This window comes from Pelophylax lessonae, assembly GCF_965119305.1.
Source record: "Pelophylax lessonae genome assembly, chromosome: 7".
Lineage (NCBI taxonomy): Eukaryota > Metazoa > Chordata > Amphibia > Anura > Ranidae > Pelophylax > Pelophylax lessonae.
Genome location: NC_138774.1, coordinates 106,629,187 through 106,648,593, shown reverse-complemented (window position 1 = coordinate 106,648,593; position 19,407 = coordinate 106,629,187). Strand labels below are relative to the sequence as shown.

The window sequence follows — 19,407 nt, the reverse complement described above, 5'->3', positions numbered from 1 at the left end:
CCAACCAAGGGGTTAATGTACAGTTGGGGGCCGGAGTGCTCTTCTCCAGGACTCTTCTATTCAGTTGTCTCCAGCTTGTCACCAGTGATTAGGAGTCTGCCCATCTCCCTCTACTTCACTGTCCTTCCAATTACTCTACCTCGTGTGACCCCCGCACATCATCCCGGAGACAGAGAAAGAGAAGATTCCAAACACTGCAGATTATTAAATGACTTCTGTCTGTTTACTGGCTGACATTGACATAATGCTGGGGATATGGGAAAAGTGTAGTCTGTGGTTTGTTTTTTTGCTGCGTTTATCATCAAGAAGTGATTCTAAAATGTATCTAAACCTAAAAAAAAAAAAATAGCATATCTATAACTGTTCTTAAAAATGTTCCCTCCCCCCTCCTCCTACCTATCCTGCCTAACCTTCATAAAAAAAAGTGAGTGGATTGGAGCAGATTGGAATAGGTAAGTACACAGATGCTTTTTATACAGGTTAAGCCGGGTCCACACTAAGGGTCCTTTCACCCGGACTTTCCACCCGGCGGACTCCGTATTTGCTCAACGGGGATCGATCCCCGCTGAGCAGGCGGATGACAGGTCCGTCTCTGCTTACTTTGCAGAGACAGACAAGGTTTGGAAACCTTTTCTAATCATTCCTCCACCCTTCCTCCTCACTAGACATATTCCTATACACTCAGTTGAGCCACATAGACAGTGGTCAAATTATGCCCACTTTTCCACCCTCCTTCCAATATTTCATTTTAGAATAGATATAAATTCTGTTTTGGAATAGATATAGAAAATAGTAGAGAAGGTATACACCTAAACAGTTTTAAGAAATTAGTGTATTTTTTTATGGGTAGGTATGGTGTCAATTATAGTTATTATCTATGATCCAGTGTGAATCAAGCTGTAATGGCAACAGGTATTTAGGGAAGGGGCTTATTGGATAAAAGCAGAACTATAGCCAAGAAATTAAGAGTATAGTTGGATTGAATACTTGTGGCAGGTAAAACATTTATACTGCTTTACATGCCAAATGATTTGTCATTTTGTTCAGTTACTCTTGACATTCAGCCTCCCCAACCAGACAGCATAGCCTGGTCCCTGACCTCCTGTTTACTCTGTATTTAGAGCAAAACCGCTTGGTCCAGGATCTGCTGTAACCTGTGATTGGATAGTGAGTTAGTGTCAGCATGTTCATGGCATAATCTTGGCCTTTTTTTTGTCTATCGGCAAGCTTTCTGTAGTAGTTTTGCAGCACTGTACAATGCATTACAGTCTGATTGGCTTGCAGAGTTCCAGTGTAGCCCTCTTCCATTCTAAGGCCTGTGGTGCAGAGGATTATCGGAGGTTAATACAGAAAAAATATGAATGTAAGGATCTCCATTAAATATATACAACTCTGCCTTAGGCATAATGCTTAAGTATATGTGAACACTTACCTGCTAAAACAACCCATTCAGTTTAAAATAGAAGTGCAAGGCGACAGATAAGATAGATGGTGACGATAGATGGAGGCGGTAGACGGAGGCGGTAGACGGAGGCAATAGATGGAGACGATAGATGGAGGCGATAGATGGATGGATGGATAAGATAAGATAGTACCTTTTTTTTTTTTTTCTGATCACATAACCTCTGTTCTGGGTGGAGATGCAGGGGGGTGGGGGGTGTCAGCAGGAGGCAGAGAAAGCAATAAACCAATCCTCCCGTATAAGAGCTGTGCAGGGGATGTCAGCACAGGTCTTGGCCATTGGAGGACAGGCCAGCCGTGCTTCTAGCACAGCCAGAATACTGACCAGACTGGGAACGATGTGCTCTCATGCCTAGCGTGGTCAGTTTGCAATAAGAAAGCAGAGGGACTGTCAGGATCACCAGGTATTTCACACAAAGGAAGCAATTCAAAGAGAACAAATCCTTTTTACCACAATACATGGTATAACAGGCACATATCAGGAATGTGAAATGTTGGGATAACAAACACTTAAACTTTAATAATACTTTTATTTTCGGAGAGTCACTTACAGTTCTTGCCTATCCTGGAGTCACTGTTCTTGAATTAGAACACTCATGAGCCATTGCTATCAGAACTTAATCTAACAGATGTATTGGTTCATGACGCAGACCCTTTAAATCTATACTGTATACAATATGGTTGTTGATTACATAAGTACGTACATACCATAGATCTTATTGTAACATCTTCGACTTTACCTTTGAATTAGATCCAGCTCACGTACGACAGTCACTACGACTCGCTCCACAGATCCTGTATACACAGATTATCTGGAAGACCGCAATACCAGATCAACACGGTAGGAGAACAGCATGCATCTATATATAAAGAAGTCTACATGAAGAAATCCCATTCCTAAAATACTTTTACTATTAAATAATGTATTTGTAATCCAGATAGTATCTATGCATAATTAGGCAATTAACTTAAAGTCATTTACAGCCATGAATTGGATTGTACTTCTTAAAACCATTTACTTTTCCATATCTGTATATCCCCTATGGATCTATAGCTTTGTCATTACTTATGATACTGAGGCACCTATATTGTTTTTTGGGGGTGACGAGGATTTCTTTAGACAGTATTACCATGGGTGTAAATTTTAGGGCCCTTTCACATGAGCATTCCGCATGTCCGTATATCATCCTATTTTTTTGCTGATGATATACGGACATAATGTATGTCAATGTGGTTGCGGATGTCAGCGGATGACCATCCGCTGACATCCGATCTTCATCCTTTCAGTTCTGTTCCGTTTTTTTGGAACGGAACAGAACCCTATTTTCGTCCCGTTTAAAAAACGGATGCAAAATTGGATGTCAGCGGTGTCATCCGCTGACATCCGCAATGCCCATAGACATACATTGTGTCCGTATATCATCCGCAAACAGATGGGATGATATGCGGACATACGGAGCGGATGACACAAGTGTCATCCGATCCGTGAAAAAAAAAGTGCCGCAATGCGGTCCGCTCCGTGTGAAAGAGCCCTTATTGTGCATTTTGTCTCTTTTTTGAAAATCCAAACATACAGTATTTTTTTGCCAAATTTTTTATTTTTTTTATTTTTTTACAAATAAAATAAAGGCTTTTTTAAAATTGTAATATTTGTTTCTTTTACAATGCTACAAAAATCAAACTAAATAGAAATTAAATAATTAGCATATGATCAGTAATTTAAAAAAAGTAAGCAAAAATATGTAAGGGTTCTGACCTTTTCTCAACACATTGAAAAATTCCTTTGATGCTATCTGTAATTAGAAGTGAGGGTAGAAACACAAGCAGGGGGGATGCACATACATTTATAAAAACCCAACAGAAGGCCTAAGTTCTAATAGGGCAATGCTTTGGTTATTCCTTGTAGTGTCAAAGCTTGCCCACTCCTTCCTGCCTTCTCCACTCTTATTGTCCAGTGAGGTACCCCAGTGTGGTGATGGGCCCATAGGAGAGAGCTTTGCCTAAACGGAATGACCTGGCATTGGGACAGAGCAGGGACATCAAAAGATTTTATATCCAAAGCTGGATTTACTATATAAAGTAATTTGCTAAGTAAACCTTGACATGAAAATCCCATAGTGGAAGAAAAGAAGATTGCATAATGTATGGCCTGCTATAGTCAGGGACAGTAGTGCCTGGTGCTGCAACATGATCACCCTATAAAGTACTGCTTCCTGCAGATTTGTCAGATGATCCATATAGTAAAGCAAGCCAAAGATTATGCAATTTGCTTTCCTTCTACCACATGTGTGACGAAAGGTGGTCGATTCCACGGACAACACAAGTCAGTGTTAATGGGGGAATCCCTACCGCAGCGCTAATGTGTTCTGCCAGCGGGGAGCCTTCCCTGCCGGCAAAACACAATGCTTGGTGTTGCCACCACTAATTAAGGAAAAAACAAGCTGGTTGTACACAAGTGGATCGATTGATTGACTTGTATATAACTAGGGTGCCCATACATGGATTGAAATTCAGCCGGTCCCTGCTGAAGCAACCAAAGTTTGATCCTTGTATGGCCGGCTTAAAGTAAAACGAGTCCTGAAAGCCATAGCAGGCCTGTAAACGGGAAATATATTCAATACCAAAGAGTAAAATGAAAATTGCAAAAGAGTCCTATGGGGATGACTAGATTTCATTGTTACTATTGTTCCCAGTATTGAGATGTTTTTTTACACAGCAGTTTGGTCAGATGCCAGTTTACATTCTATTTTCAGAATGTAAGTGAAAGCCCATGCAAACACAGGGAAGAATGTACATTCTTCAGGAAAATCGTAATTTGCATGTTTTTTTTGTGTTTTTTTTTTTTTTTTTTTACAACCATAACGATCCCATGAACCTTAGCGCTGTCAGACAAGAATGCCAGTCACTTAGCCACTTCTTTCTAAATTTGACCTTTTTGATTTTGTTGTAATGCATGGATTATTTTCAAGATGGAGGAATATTTCTCCTGTAACCTTTTTATTTTCAATCCTAAAGTAGTCATTGCATGTATGATTTATATTTGCATGGCTATCAGCATGCATACAGTATGTTTTTGCATTAATTAGAATAGTGTTTTCTAAAAATACAAATTGCTTGTGATGGTAATCTTTGAAAATTGGTCTGCTAGTTTTTAAAATCAAATTTTACAAAAAATTTTGAATAGAGTGGTGAAGGGTTAGAACAACAATCTATTTTTATTGCTGTGTCCCTTCTGGAGAGGTTTATGCTCTCCAGAGATGTATAGTAACTTAGAACTACTTCACTACTGTACTTAAGTACCGAAAGGCGGTATCTGTACTTTCCTAGAGTAGAATTTTTTTCTCCTACTTCCACTTTTACTTCACTACATTTTTTCAATGATTTCAATACTTCTACTCCGATATTTTTTTTTTTTGTGCTGCATAGTTACTCATTACAATTATAAAAATTACCACTGCCAGAACAGTAGATGGCAGGTTCCATGAAGCTCAAAACATGTGTATTATCAGCGCATACGGAAATAAAAGCTACTGTATGTATAAATAAAAGCTGCATTTGAAATAATAAAAAACAATATGATGTTCAAACTTTTGACTTCTTTATTTAATAACTACATAACACAGTACTTGTACTTTTACTTTTAGTACTTGAGTAGAATTTTTTTTTCAAAACTACTGGTACTTTTACTTTTAGTACTTGAGTAGCAAAATTTAAAAAAAAAACTACTTGCAATACTTAAGTACAAAAAATGTTGAATACTTTAGTACTTCTACTCAAGTCACTTTTTGATCGAGCACTTGTACTTTTACTCAAGTATGGGTTTCGAGTACTTTATACAACTCTGATGCTCTCAATTTGTCCTGGTGCCAGGGGGAATCTTTCCATAAGGACAGCTGCCTAAGATGATATTTATCTTATTTTGCAGCAATTTCCTCTTGTCCACAGGACAGGAATTGAAGTTAAATTTCCCCAATGGGATACACATATGAAAAAAGAAGCTAGGGTTTTTTTTTTTCTCACTCCATACTTTATCCAAAATGGAAAAAAAGTTGGCTTTAGATATATTTTAAAAAGATTATTTGTCTCTATGTGTGTTATTAGGATACGCTAATGTATTTGTTCTACCCTTGTTATTAAGTTTTTTTACCTGGAAATTCTTATTTTCAGAACTGTCCAGAGCTCAAGGGAAAATGTTACAACTACCACCACAGTGGAAACACGATATGACGATTCTTCCTATGGAGACACAAGTCCGTATGATCCTCAGTCTTCCAGGTAAGGTACTTTCTAAAGGCCTACAGCACCGCAGTAGAAAATCCATCTGTTAGGTGAATGTCACAGGGACAATTCTGCACTTTTCACCTCCCTGGTGCCAAAAATTGCCTTAAGTTCAACTTATTTTATCCTACAGAATCGCTGGGAGAAAAAGCAATATGTTACTTTATCACTGATTCTTTGGTAGTGACAATTTCAGCAGCATTTTAGGCAGCAGCAGCAGCAGAATTTTCACTTGTGATACTGAAGTGTCTCCAGAGGCAGAATCACCCATGTTATATGATCTGCCCCATGCTTCGAAGTAAATGTTCACCGGTGGTTAGCCAGTCACTGCTTGCATACGTACCTCCTTGGTAATCTGGAACACTACTGAGCCTCAATCTCGTGCACATTTTTTAATTGCATTTAACAGGGAGTCATATAATAAACATGGAGATTGCCATTTCTGACCTCAAACACATCTGCTGAAAAGAAAAAAAAAAAAAAACTGGGGAAAAATAGAAGACCTGACAGTCGTTAGAGAAGAAATATGAGAGTAGAGAAGCAAGAAGAAGATAACAGACAGTCTGGAAATTTGCCCTTTGAATGGAAATTGCTTTAGTTGTCTGAGATTCAGGCTTGCTTCAATACTTTAAGCTGACGTGGAACAAGTATGCAAAAAAGTACCTGTGACTTTTCTTTATTTATAACCCCCATGCTTGTGTCAGTTTAACGTATTGAAGTAGGAGGCCAGCATTGGCTGTCTGCAAATTTCTCTTTGGGTAAGCACTCACAATCACTGTTTTCCTGAGCAATGTGGTCACTTCACAAAGAATAATCATCTCCTACATCGCTCCATACATACCGGATCTCTGCCAAAACATTGTTTTGTTAAGTATTTTCTTCTCCTGCTGCTCTGTTTACACAACTCATTTAGCCCTGAAGAAGGGAATGTAAATCCCTGAAATGTGTTGCGTTACCTTGACAATAAGGAAAGTGACACTTCTTCCAGTATTTTTATTTACTTTGGCTTTGACTCTCTAAATAGAATTCTCATTTCACATTCCTTTCCATATTTCCCTCATGAAAATTTCCCTTACAGGTTTAAAATGCTTGGAAAAGTAGTCTGCCTACAGCATACCTCCCACCTTTTTTAGACGGGAACGAGGGATACCTATTAGCAAAAGTATTCCGCCATAGGACACACCCCCACACCATGCCCCCTTAAAGGGGAATTCTACAAAAAAAGTTATTAGTTAAATACACAAGTGCTTTTTTTATCACTACTACTCCTGGAAGTAGTATTGGCTTTTGCATTTACAAATGCAGCAATTCAGAAATTTGATGAAAAGTTTAGCACTGGGAAACACTTTTTGAAAGATAATAAGTGCATTTTATATACAACTATATAGATCAGACCAAAATGAAGGACAAATGAGGAGGACAAAGGGACTTTGCTCCAAATAAGGGATAGACCCTCGAAATCAGGGACAGTTGAGAGCTATGCTAAAGTGTTGTGTACTCTGCTTATATAGGCCTCATTTACAGGGGGGCTGGGGCACGTACACCATGAAGGAATGGTTTGTTTATGCAGCTTGAGCCACTAGCTGCAGGGCGCAGCCAGCCAATGTAAGTCTATTGGGCTGCAGAAGCTATGCAGACACAGCCACTCGTTCTCGTTTGCGCACAGGCAGTATAGATAAAGCTGCTCATCCTAATTTGAGAACAGTTACGATGGCTGTACAGACACAGCCACTCGTCCTAAATTGACAGCTGCCATATAGACACAGCCACTCGTCCTATATTGACAGCTACCATAAACACACAGCCACTCGTCCTATATTGACAGCTGCTATATAGACACAGCCACTCATCCTATATTGACAGCTGCTATATAGACACAGCCACTCGTCCTATATTGACAGCTGCCATATAGACACAGCCACTCGTCCTATATTGACAGCTGCTATATAGACACAGCCACTTGTCCTATATTGACAGCTGCCATATAGACACAGCCACTCGTCCTCTATTGACAGCTGCCATATAGACACAGCCACTAGTCCTCTATTGACAGCTGCCATATAGACACAGCCACTTATCCTAAATTGACAGCTGCCATATAGACACAGCCACTCATTCTATATTGACAGCTGCCATATAGACACAGCCACTAGTCCTCTATTGACCGCTGCCATATAGACACAGCCACTCGTCCTATATTGACAGCTGCCATATAGACACAGCCACTCATTCTATATTGACAGCTGCCATATAGACACAGCCACTCGTCCTCTATTGACAGCTGCCATATAGACACAGCCACTTGTCCTCTATTGACAGCTGCCATATAGATACAGCCACTCGTCCTCTATTGACAGCTGCCATATAGACACAGCCACTCGTCCTCTATTGACAGCTGCCACATAGACACAGCCAATTGTCCTATATTGACAGCTGCCATATAGACACAGCCACTCATCCTCTATTGACAGCTGCCATATAGACACAGCCACTTGTCCTCTATTGACAGCTGCCATATAGACACAGCCACTCGTCCTATATTGACAGCTGCCACGTAGACACAGCCACTCGTCCTATATTGACAGCTGCCATATAGACACAGCCATTCGTCCTATATTGACAGCTGCCATATAGACACAGCCACTCATCCTATATTGACAGCTGCAATATAGACACAGCCACTCGTCCTACATTGACAGCTACCATATAGACACAGCCACTCGTCCTATATTGACAGCTGCAATATAGACACAGCCACTCGTCCTACATTGACAGCTGCCATATAGACACAGCCACTCGTCCTACATTGACAGCTGCCATATACACACAGCCACTCGTCCTATATTGACAGCTGCCATATAGACACAGCCACTCGTCCTTTATTGACAGCTGCCATATAGACACAGCCACTCGTCCTATATTGACAGCTGCTACATAGACACAGCCACTCGTCCTATATTGACAGCTGCCACATAGACACAGCCACTCGTCCTATATTGACAGCTGCCATATAGACACAGCCACTCGTCCTCTATTGACAGCTGCCATATAGATACAGCCACTCATCCTATATTGACATCTGCCATATAGACACAGCCACTCATCCTATATTGACAGCTGCCACATAGACACAGCCACTCGTCCTATATTGACAGCTGCCACATAGACACAGCCACTCGTCCTATATTGACAGCTGCCATATAGACACAGCCACTCGTCCTACATTGACAGCTGCCATATAGACACAGCCACTCGTCCTATATTGACAGCTGCAATATAGACACAGCCACTCGTCCTACATTGACAGCTGCCATATAGACACAGCCACTCGTCCTCTATTGACAGCTGCCATATAGACACAGCCACTCGTCCTAATTTCAGAACAGGCACAACAGCTGTACAGACACAGACCGTGATGGTCTGCTCAACTGCACCCACACGCCTGTCCCATTAGGATAGGTGGCTGTGTCTGTACAGCCACTGCGTCCCAATGTTATTACATGGGCTACCTGCAGGCAAATCAAATAGGCAATAAATAATGTATGGGATGGAAAAAAAACGAGATGTCAAGATGCTGATTTACATTCAAAGGGCATACCAGACTATCTGTTATCTTCTTCTTTCTTCTCTACTCTCATATTTCTTCTCTAACAGCTGTGTAGTCTTGTGTTTTTCTCCAGTTTTTTTTCTTTTCAGTAGATGTGTTTGTGTAGTTGAACTACAAATCACACATACATTTACATACTTTACGAACCTCCTGTTGCTGGCTTGTGTTATAATTAGCAGCACCCATTCATAATGGCAACTGCTTTAGGCCGGCCATACATGGTTCAAATCTTGGCGGGTTCAACAGGAACCAGCCGAGATTCGAAACATAATGGGCAGACTGAATGTACCAAGTTGATTGATCAAATTGGGTACAACCATCCTGCTAGATACACTTGCGATTATCACAAGAAGCGGCTATAGCCGCTAGTGATAAACACTGACCGTGGTTGCAGGAAAGAAATTTGCACCATGTATGGCCAGGCTGAGAGAGCAGTCAAAATGCGCCATTATCAGTATACTATATTTATTCATCACCTGGTACAAATATGAGTATTTCTAAAACTAGAAAGTGTTCCTATAGAGACATATACTGGTGAAATTACATCTCCAACAGTGTTTTATGTGTTTGCTTTAAACCCATACTCACACTTGAGCGTCACTCTATTTCTTTTCCTAACTACACCTGACTATGCTCAACATGCAGAATTCCATTCTTTCTAATTGTCTAATAATTCTAATAATCTAGTATACAGTTATACGCTCAGTTACTCTATGCTCTATGTCCTACACGTGAGCTGTGTTTGAGCATATTTAGGCATTTTGGTTCCATAGTCTTCAATAGGAGTGCCTGTAAATGTGCATAGGAGTGCCTGTAAATGCGCAATCTATGCGTTTTGCATGTTTTCATACCTAAAGAATTCCTTTCCTCCTAAAGAACTGCTCTCCTCCCCATGCCCAGCCCGGAAAACAAATTCTTGAAGGTTGATACATGTGCAAAAACGCTTGTAAAATGCCTGAAAAAAAAAAATACCACTTCCAAATCACCAAGAATACATTCAGCCCAGGTGTGAAAGTCATCATAGACACACACAGGTCGGGTTCACCTTGTCTGCCACCTAGTGGATACTTTGGAAATGGCAATGAGTGGTCATGATTTTTTTCATCCTTGTAATGTTGGTTGTTTGTAAAGCTGCTCTGTTCAATTTTGTCTGCTTGACATGTCAACAAAGGTGACTTTTTGTTTTAAATACAATTTATCCAGTATAAAGGAATAATCTACATCTCAAAAGTTTTTTTTTTTTTTTTGGCAGTCTGCTGTCTTGACTGTATTTTGTTATATTTCTGATTTTATAAACTGTAGAAGAAATTATAGAATCCAGCAGTCAAACTGAGTGAAGTGCAGAAGAAACAAAATCCATTTGGAAGTTATTTGAATATACCTCTTTATTATCGTAATTATTCATAGCTCAATTGATGATTGTAAATGTGTTTGTGGCCCTAAAATTACAAGTCTTTTTTTTCTTCTGATAGCAATAAAGGAATCCTTTTTGTGAAAGAGTATGTCAACACAAGTGAGAATCTGAAATCTCCAACCACTGCTGGGTGAGATGTGTTTTCATTCATCATATACATGAAGTGGTCAGGCCTACAGCTGTATAACCATAATTACATGATCTGAATCTAGATCTCCCAATTCTAAGCCCTGGATACATATCTAGGTTGTCTCATCTGCACTGCACTGATTCTAGAGTTTTCACAGTACAAATGTAAGTGAGTACAAATCAAGTCCATGGCCTAGATACAACTCATATTAGGGTCCTTTCACAAGAGCGATCCGATCAGATCTGCCTGTCAGTTTTTTAAGCGGATGTGAACGAATGCCCCATGCATCCCTATGGGGCAGCGGATGTCAGCGGTGACATGTCCGCTGACACCCGCTGTAAGTAGAAAAGAGAGTGGCACTTCCAGACCCAGGAACTTGGAAACTTGAGTTTTATTCTTCAAATCAAAGGTACAACATCAGACAGGAACACAAGACAAACTGGACAGCAGACGCGTTTCACACCTTGTGCTTATTCATTCAGCAATGAATAAGCACAAGGTGTGAAACGCGTCTGCTGTATAGTTTGTCTTGTGTTCCTGTCTGATGTTGTACCTTTGATTTGAAGAATAAAACTCAAGTTTCCAAGTTCCTGGGTCTGGAAGTGCCACTCTCTTTTCTACTTACATGGACTTCTCAGGTCACGGACCTTGGTGAGCACCCATTCCTGCAGGACTGCCACAGTTGCTCGGGATCCATCCGGCTCAGCTGGCTGCTTTCAGAGCGGTGATTTGTTTCTTTTTGGTTCGTTGACACCCGCTGCCATTCGCATCTGATCCTGTCTGTGAAATCCAAATGGATGGAAACCCTATTTTCCATCCGTCCAGAAGATCGGATCGCATGAGAGCGGACAGGCGTCCCGCTCTCATCCAATTCCGCCATACAGATGCATGGGGCTCTGACACCTCCCTCTCTGCACACAGCGCGGAGAGGGAGCTGTCACCTGCCTGCTCAGCGGGGATCTGTGTATCAATCCCCCGCTGAGCAGCACGGATCCGCCCACAGAGGCAGACCGTGTGAAAGAAGCCTATATAGCTGCCAATATTTTCAGATTTTTTTAATTTCGAATAGTTTCCAGAGATATTGTACAGTAAGCTGGTGTTTCTTGCATGTTTGTATTGGGGGCTCCATGCTGATCAATGTACATGTAATACATATTTGTATATGTGTTGTATGTATGAGTATTGATAATTTAATTGTTAGTGCTTTTCTTCTTTACATATTATTGTAAAGTTAGCATAAATAGGAAAACCTAAAGTGATTGTAAACAATCCCCTTATAAAACAATCCATTCAGTTTAAAATAGAAAGGCAAAACATTTGTGTATGGATATAAAAACATTATAAACACCTTTTTTCCCCTTTCTTATAAGTGATCACATTCCCTCTGTTCTCTGCTGCATAAGAGCTGGGGGGGGGGGGGGGGGATATGCAGCAGTACAGGTCCATTCATTGGAGGAGAGTTCCCAGCACAGCTAGACAACCGGCTACAGTGTGCCCTCCTGCTTAGTGTGGTCAGTTTGTAATAAAGCAGAGGGACTGGCTGGAATACCAGGGATTTCACACAAAGGAAGCAATACAAAGAGAACATGATACTTTTTCAAACAAGTACATGGTACAGCAGGCACAGATCAGGAATATCAAAATGTTGGGTTTACATACTTTTTAAAGTAAAAGTTAAGGCATCCTAAAAAAATATACAATTTGGAAGTGAAACACCCAGTACATGCATTTAAAACGTCAGCTTTCAAAAGTTAAACTAATTTCTATGAAGTTCTTTGAAAACTGAGTCATGTGATCCTGCTGGTATTATCCTGCTGATGCAGGATTGTTACCTTAGGGTTCCGAGGGTGTTAAAGGTTTTTGCTAGTCGCAAAGGCACATTTTTTTTGTTCATTTGGATAGCGTAAGGGAGGGTTATAACCCCTATCAGTTTTGTTTTTGCCATCTGTGTGCCAGAGGGTGGATTTCCCTTTATATCCTGTCCGATAGCCAAACAGGAAGTGACAGGAAATCCCTTCAGTGTGCAGAAATCCCTGGCTGTCCCCAGAACTGGAGTCTCCATTGGAAGATAACTCCTGTAAAAGAAATAAGTCTGTATGGCCGCACTCTGGTACAATCCCCTTTATTCCATGTAGTAAAGTTGCCCCCTTAATGACCAGGTCATTTTTTGCGATTCGGCACTGCGTTACTTTAACGAAAAATTGCACGGTCGGCAGAAGCTGTACCCAAATAAAATTGATGTCCATTTTTTCCCACAAATAGAGCTTTCTTTTGGTGGTTATTGATCATCTGTGCGATTTTTATTTTTTTTTTCTTTGCGCTTTAAACAAAAAAAGAGCGGTAATTCTAAAAAAAATGTATATATTTTTCACATTCTGCTATAAAACATTCCCAAAAAAAATTTAAGAATCAAAATGTTTCATCCTTTTAGGCCAATTTGTATTCTGCTACATATTTTTGGTAAAAAAAATTAGCAATAATCATATTTTGATTGGTTTGCGCAAACGTTATTGCGTCTACAAGCTAGGGGAAACCTTTATTTCTTTTTTTTTTTTTTTTTTTACTAGTAATGGCGGCGATCTGCGATTTTTAGTGGGACTGCGACATTGCGGCGGACAGATCGGACCCCTAACTGACACTTTTGGGGGGACCAGTGACATTACTACCGTAATCAGTGCTAAAAATATGCACTGTTACTGTATTAATATTGCCAGGGAAGAGGTTAACACAGTGGGTGATCAAGGGGTTAAATGTAAGCCTAGGGGAGTGTTTCCAACTGCATGGGGGTTGGGCTTTTGAAATTAACATTGAGACCTGTGATTCTATATAGAAGGATCACAGGCGCTCTGTGATCATTTCAGAGAGAAGAACGGTCAGCTGTGTTTACAACAGCCGACCGTCCTGCTCTCTCAGCGAATTGATGGCGGGTGGCCGGCGGCCCCGTGCATCGGCCTCCACGCTGCTCAGTGAGGGCGTGAGCACGCTTCCTAGCACCAGGCGCGCGGCCAATGTAGTACTACATCGGTTTGCGCAGGAGGGGCTGCCTGCCACAGTAAAACTGCAGCTGGGCGGTCCTTAAGTGGTTAATCATAGCTACCATATCAAGCTATAATTAAGCACCAGTTTAGGTGTGAAACGCTTTAGCTGTTACTGTTGGTTCACCATCTTCTGCTGTATGGTTTGTCGTCTTTACTACATGGAATAAAGGTGATTAAACTAGAGTGGGGCCATCCAGACTTTTTTCTTTTCCATGTTCCTGATGGAACCCGCTATTTTTTTAAATCTGACAACTTTTAATAAAATGGAGTTACACTAGATCGGATGTGCGCCCTGTCTCTCTTTTTGCCTTGTACAGTTGAATCATCCGCCACCCAGTGGATTTGACTGGAACTGCAGCGACCTAGCCATCATATTTGAGGCCTGTGATAAAGAGGGACATTTTTTTTTTTTTTTTTTTTTTTTTTACCGGCATCCCTTGGACTTGCAGGATCTGCCCATCAATGGTGAAAATATATTTTTTCTTTCAGCTTCATATGCAGAGAAAGCTGAGCAGCAGGGGAGGGTTTTCCTTGGGCGGTGCATTACTTGTTTCCACTCTTCTCTTGTTCTGCCCACAGCCCAAAATCTGAACATTTCTTTCATTTTTTGTTTTTTAATTTTTAAGTCTGTCCCGGCATATTCCCAGCATCTCTAACGCCAATAACAGAACCTGCAGGTGCCTAGATAAAGTTAATGGTAAATCCTGCAATGATGATGATAGAGAATTTAGAGACACGCTTTTATATTTCCTGAAGCCAACTGCTCTATTATAACTGTAAAAAGACTTCTGAGATAATAGTTTGTAAGCATGCCTTGTCAGTGTGATGATTCTGATGTGTATTTTCTTGTTCTTTTACAGAAGTCTCCCAGACTTCTCAGGTGACTCTGAGATATCCTACAGCAGCAGTTCCAGTTATCTGTACAGCAGTGCGCCTAGGAGGTAAACTGAGGGAAATATGGGGAATCCATTTAGTTTTTTAGTTTTTTAGTTTCAGTTTTTTGTGCATGATGAAAAAATTAGTTTTGTTACGTTTAGATTTGTTAATCTAGTTATTGAGTTGCGGTAAACTAGGTTGCTTCATGGAGTTCATATTCGGTAATTGGTATTAGGAATTTAGTTTTTTGTCTTTTTCGAATTTTCTTCAAATTTACTGTTTTTTTGTTTTTCCCGATTCAAAACGTTTAAATGGATGAATTTTGAATACATTTTGAATCGGTTGAATCGAAAACTTTGCCACATTCGAATAAAAAAAAACAAAAAAAAACCAAAGTGAACAAACAAAAGAAAAATATGATTACAATGACTCTTTAAATCAGGCATGTCCAATCTGCGGCCCGGGGGCCGCATGCGGCCCAGAACCGCAGGCAATGCGGCCCACTGCCCCCTGACAATTTTTTTATTTTTTTTGCTGGGGAGGAAGGAAGTCGAGTCGTGGGCACGGCCATAGAGGCAGCCTCGGAGGGGATCATCCACTAGTTGTGTTAAATTAGTGCTGGGGGGGGGGGCGCGGCAGCACGGGGAAAGGCGCGGTGGTGCTTTATTACTTAAATACCTTAACTAATAGTATATATTTTATATGCGGCCCGAGAGAATTTCTGTACACTCAATGTGGCCCAGAGAAGCCAAAAGGTTGGACACCCATGCTTTAAATCATCTTTGGCTGAACAAAAACATCAATTTTTTTGAAATGGTACTATAATAACACACACAGTCTGTGATTTCAGAAACATGTTTACATTTCAAATTCGACTGGAATTCGATGTAAAATTAGATTTGAATTTTAATTCATATTTTCAAAATTTGGATGAATTTAGTTTCATTATTTAGAGCATTCAGTAAACGTCCTTTATACTGCAATTCTGGTATTGGGATAAATCCAAAATTACAACAAATTGGTCCGAATATTTATTCAGGAAGAAACGAACCGCACATGTCCAGATCAGTTGACCATTTTATGTTAAGTGAAGTGACACAGAGAAAACACTACTGCTATACCACTGCATAATCTCTTAGTTTGACCTTTTACTGGAGCCCAAATCTGAACGTAACAAAACGAAAAAAACCTGTCGTCGCCACTCTGAGCCGCTGTACTCACTGTGCGATCTCCCCAGCTAAGCTATTGTGTTCCGACAGGGGGACGCCACCCCTCCCCCATCCTCCCCCCACCAGAACACTCTGATAAGTGCTTTCTGCCATTGGCTGATTGGGAGTCGGTTGGCTGCTGGTTTTCCAGCATGCTCGTCCGAGAGACTGACCTACACATGGGCCAAATGTCAGCTGTTTTTTTGTTTTTTTTTTTCTTTTTTGAACTGGCAAATGTCTCCCAACATTTGGCCCATGTGTTCCTGGCTGAACACTTGAGCTCGAGCATTGAAGAGGTCACCTGAAGTCTGATGGCTGCTGTTTTGTCAACTGACACTCTCTTGCACAATGCACACTTAATGGGTAACTCCACTTTCATGGGGAAAAACATAATATAGCGTACAAAATTGCGATACAAGTCATAATGTGATTGAATGTTATTAAAAATTCCCTTCCCTTTTCTAACTGCAGCACTGTAATTTTCTGTAAAATGCAAGGCAATATGGATACCTAGAGGTGTTCTGTACACAGAATGTATACTGACCACACCCCAGAAACACAATTTCCTGCTTGTGTGATTGGCTCGCTGATTTTCCCAGAAGTCTGCACAAATACAAGTCAGATATCAGGCATCCCCTGCAACACATTTTTTTGTGAGATACTCCCAATAGGAAATTACGCCTAAAGGGATGCAGACCCTGCAATTTTTCTCATTAGAACCCTGCAAGTGCAGCAGCTGGTTGATAATTAAGAAACTACTCTCATTAAATTACCTTACAACATAGACACAAACACTCAGGGATTTCTTCAGAATAACAAAAGGTAGGAATATGAAACAAAGTTTGTTAAAATCCTTGCAATGTACAGAGATCACCCGGAGGGGAATGTTTTTTTTGGGGGTTTTTTTTCCTCAAAAAAAGTGATGTTACTCTTTAAGCTGGCCCTACACTAGTGGAATTTTGTTTGAAAATGTTGGTTTACTTAACATCCGTTCTATTCTATATTTGTTAGTGGAGTCAAATTGATGTTCGTTTTTGACCGTAGCAATAAAAATATTTGAAAGGACAGGATGGAAGTTTTTTTCTCGAAGCATAGAACTTCTAACCATGTATGTGGTTATCATTTGGAAAATCACATTCATTCCAAAAGCGAATGGTGAAAGCAAATGAAATTGTGAAGTACTATCAAATGGCGTTTGTGAAGTCTCTGTAGAGATTGTCGAATGTACCAATGAGATTTTTCTCACACATAAATCTACCAGTAAATAGGAAACTTTAGGAGCTGGGTAACAACTCTAAACCTTAGCTCTTTGTACAGGATTTTTTTTTCTTTTTTATTGGTTGAACTAGATGGACTTGTGTCTTGTTTCCACCTGACTAACTATATACACTGCTTAAAAAAATGAAAGGGACACTTTTTAATCAGAGTATAGCATCAAGTCAAGTTAACTCCTAGGATATTAATCTGGTCAGTTAAGTAGCAGAGGGGGTTGTTAATCAGTTTCAGCTGCTGTGGTGTTAATTAAATTAACAACTGGTGCACTACATGGTCAACAATGAGACAACCTCCAAAACAGGAATGGTTTTACAGTTTGAGGCCCCGGACATTTGTTTCCCTAGACATCTTTTCTGACTGTTTTTCACTAGTTTTGCATTTGGCTAGGGTCCGTGTCACTAATGGTAGCATGAGGTGATACTTGGACCCTATAGAGGTTGCACAGGCAGTCCAACTCCTCCAGGATAGCACATCAATACGTGCCATTGCCAGAAGGTTTGCTGTGTCTCCCAGCACAATCTCAAGAGCACGGAGGAAATTCCAGGAGACGGGCATTTACTCTAGGAAAGCTGGACAGGGTCGTAGAAGGTCTTTAACCCATCAGCAGGAACGATATCTGCTCTTTTGTGCAAGGAGGAACAGAATGAGCACTGCCAAAGCCCTAGAAAATGATCTCCAGCAGGCCACTGGTGTGAATGTCTCTGACCATACAATCAGAAACAGACTTCAAGAGGGTAGCCTGTGCTCACTACTCAGCACTGTGGAACTCAATTGGAATTTGCTACTAAACACCAAAGTTGGCAGGTATGCCACTGGTGCCCTGTGCTTTTCACAGATGAGTGCAGGTTCACCCTGAGGACATGTGACAGATGTAAAGGGTCTGGAGAAGCTGTGGAGAATGTTTTGCTGCCTGTAACATCCTTCAGCATGACCAGTTTGGTGGTTGGTCAGTGATGGTCTGGGGAGACATATGCATGGAGGGACACACAGACCTCTACAGGCTAGACAATGGCATCCTGACTGCCATTAGGTATTGGAATTAAATCCTTGGACCCATTGTCAAACCCTACGCTGTAGCAATGGGTCCTGGGTTCCCCCTGGTGCACGACAATGCCCGGTTTCCTGTGGCAAGAGTATGCAACCAGTTCCTGGAGGATGAAGTAATTGATACCTTTGAATGGCCCCCATGCTCGCTTGGCCTAAATCCGAAATAAAACCTCTGGGACATTATGTTTTGGTCAATCAGACGCTGCCAGGTTGCATAACAGTCTGTTCAGGAGCTCAGTGATGCCCTGGTCCAGATCTAGGAGGAAATACCATCTGTTGTCTCATTAGGAGCATGCCCCAACACTGTCAGGCATGCATACAAGCATGTGGGGGCCATACAAACTACTGAGTACCATTCTGAGTTGCTGCAATAAAATGTCAGCAAAATGAACTAGCCTGCTGCATCATTTTTTTCACTTTAATTTTCGGGGTGTCTTTGAATTCAACCCTCTGTAGGTTGATCATTTTCATTTCCATCAAACGATGTGGCATCTTTTTGTTCCAAACACATTACCCAGTCCATATCTCCAGCATGATATTTTTCACTATTGAGATCTGATGTGTTTTCACCCTCTGGGTGATCTATGTATATTTTTTTGAGTACTGTGAGTAGTGTACATAAGTCAAGTTGCACAACTATCTTTCCTTTAAAAATCCAATTAACATACCAATTTGCCTTTTAGATCTGACGAAGGTCCCTGCACTTACTGTGGTCGTGAAATCAAAGACTGTGCCAAGATCATGCTAGATCACCTTAATATCTACTGCCATGAGTATTGTTTTAAGGTAATAATACCTGTTTTTACTACTAAACTTGCATATATAATAACTGGACTGCAGGACATACAGTATAGGATAGATAGATAGATAGATAGATAGATAGATAGATAGATAGATAGATAGATAGATAGATAGATAGATAGATAGATAGATAGATAGATAGATAGATAGATAGATAGATAGATAGATAGATAGATAGATAGATAGATAGATAGATAGATAGATAGATAGATAGATAGATAGATAGATAGATAGATAGATAGATAGATAGATAGATAGATAGATAGATAGAT

General features: G+C 40.5%; 2 protein-coding genes across 2 annotated transcripts in view; one reads left to right on the top strand and one right to left on the bottom strand.

The window, feature by feature from the left end:
- LOC309560740 (endothelin receptor type B-like) overlaps nt 1–19,407 on the bottom strand; it is a 476,715-nt gene that overhangs the window by 101,984 nt on the left and 355,324 nt on the right. The window lies entirely within an intron of this gene.
- The window catches only part of ZNF185 (zinc finger protein 185 with LIM domain), a 202,507-nt gene that overhangs the window by 173,371 nt on the left and 9,729 nt on the right, over nt 1–19,407 (top strand). The window contains exons 36-40 of the mRNA XM_082264384.1: nt 2,213–2,302; nt 5,629–5,736; nt 10,819–10,890; nt 14,789–14,869; nt 19,018–19,120. Of these exons, the coding sequence (XP_082120510.1) occupies nt 2,213–2,302; nt 5,629–5,736; nt 10,819–10,890; nt 14,789–14,869; nt 19,018–19,120 (454 nt within the window). The remainder of the gene's footprint in view (nt 1–2,212; nt 2,303–5,628; nt 5,737–10,818; nt 10,891–14,788; nt 14,870–19,017; nt 19,121–19,407) is intronic.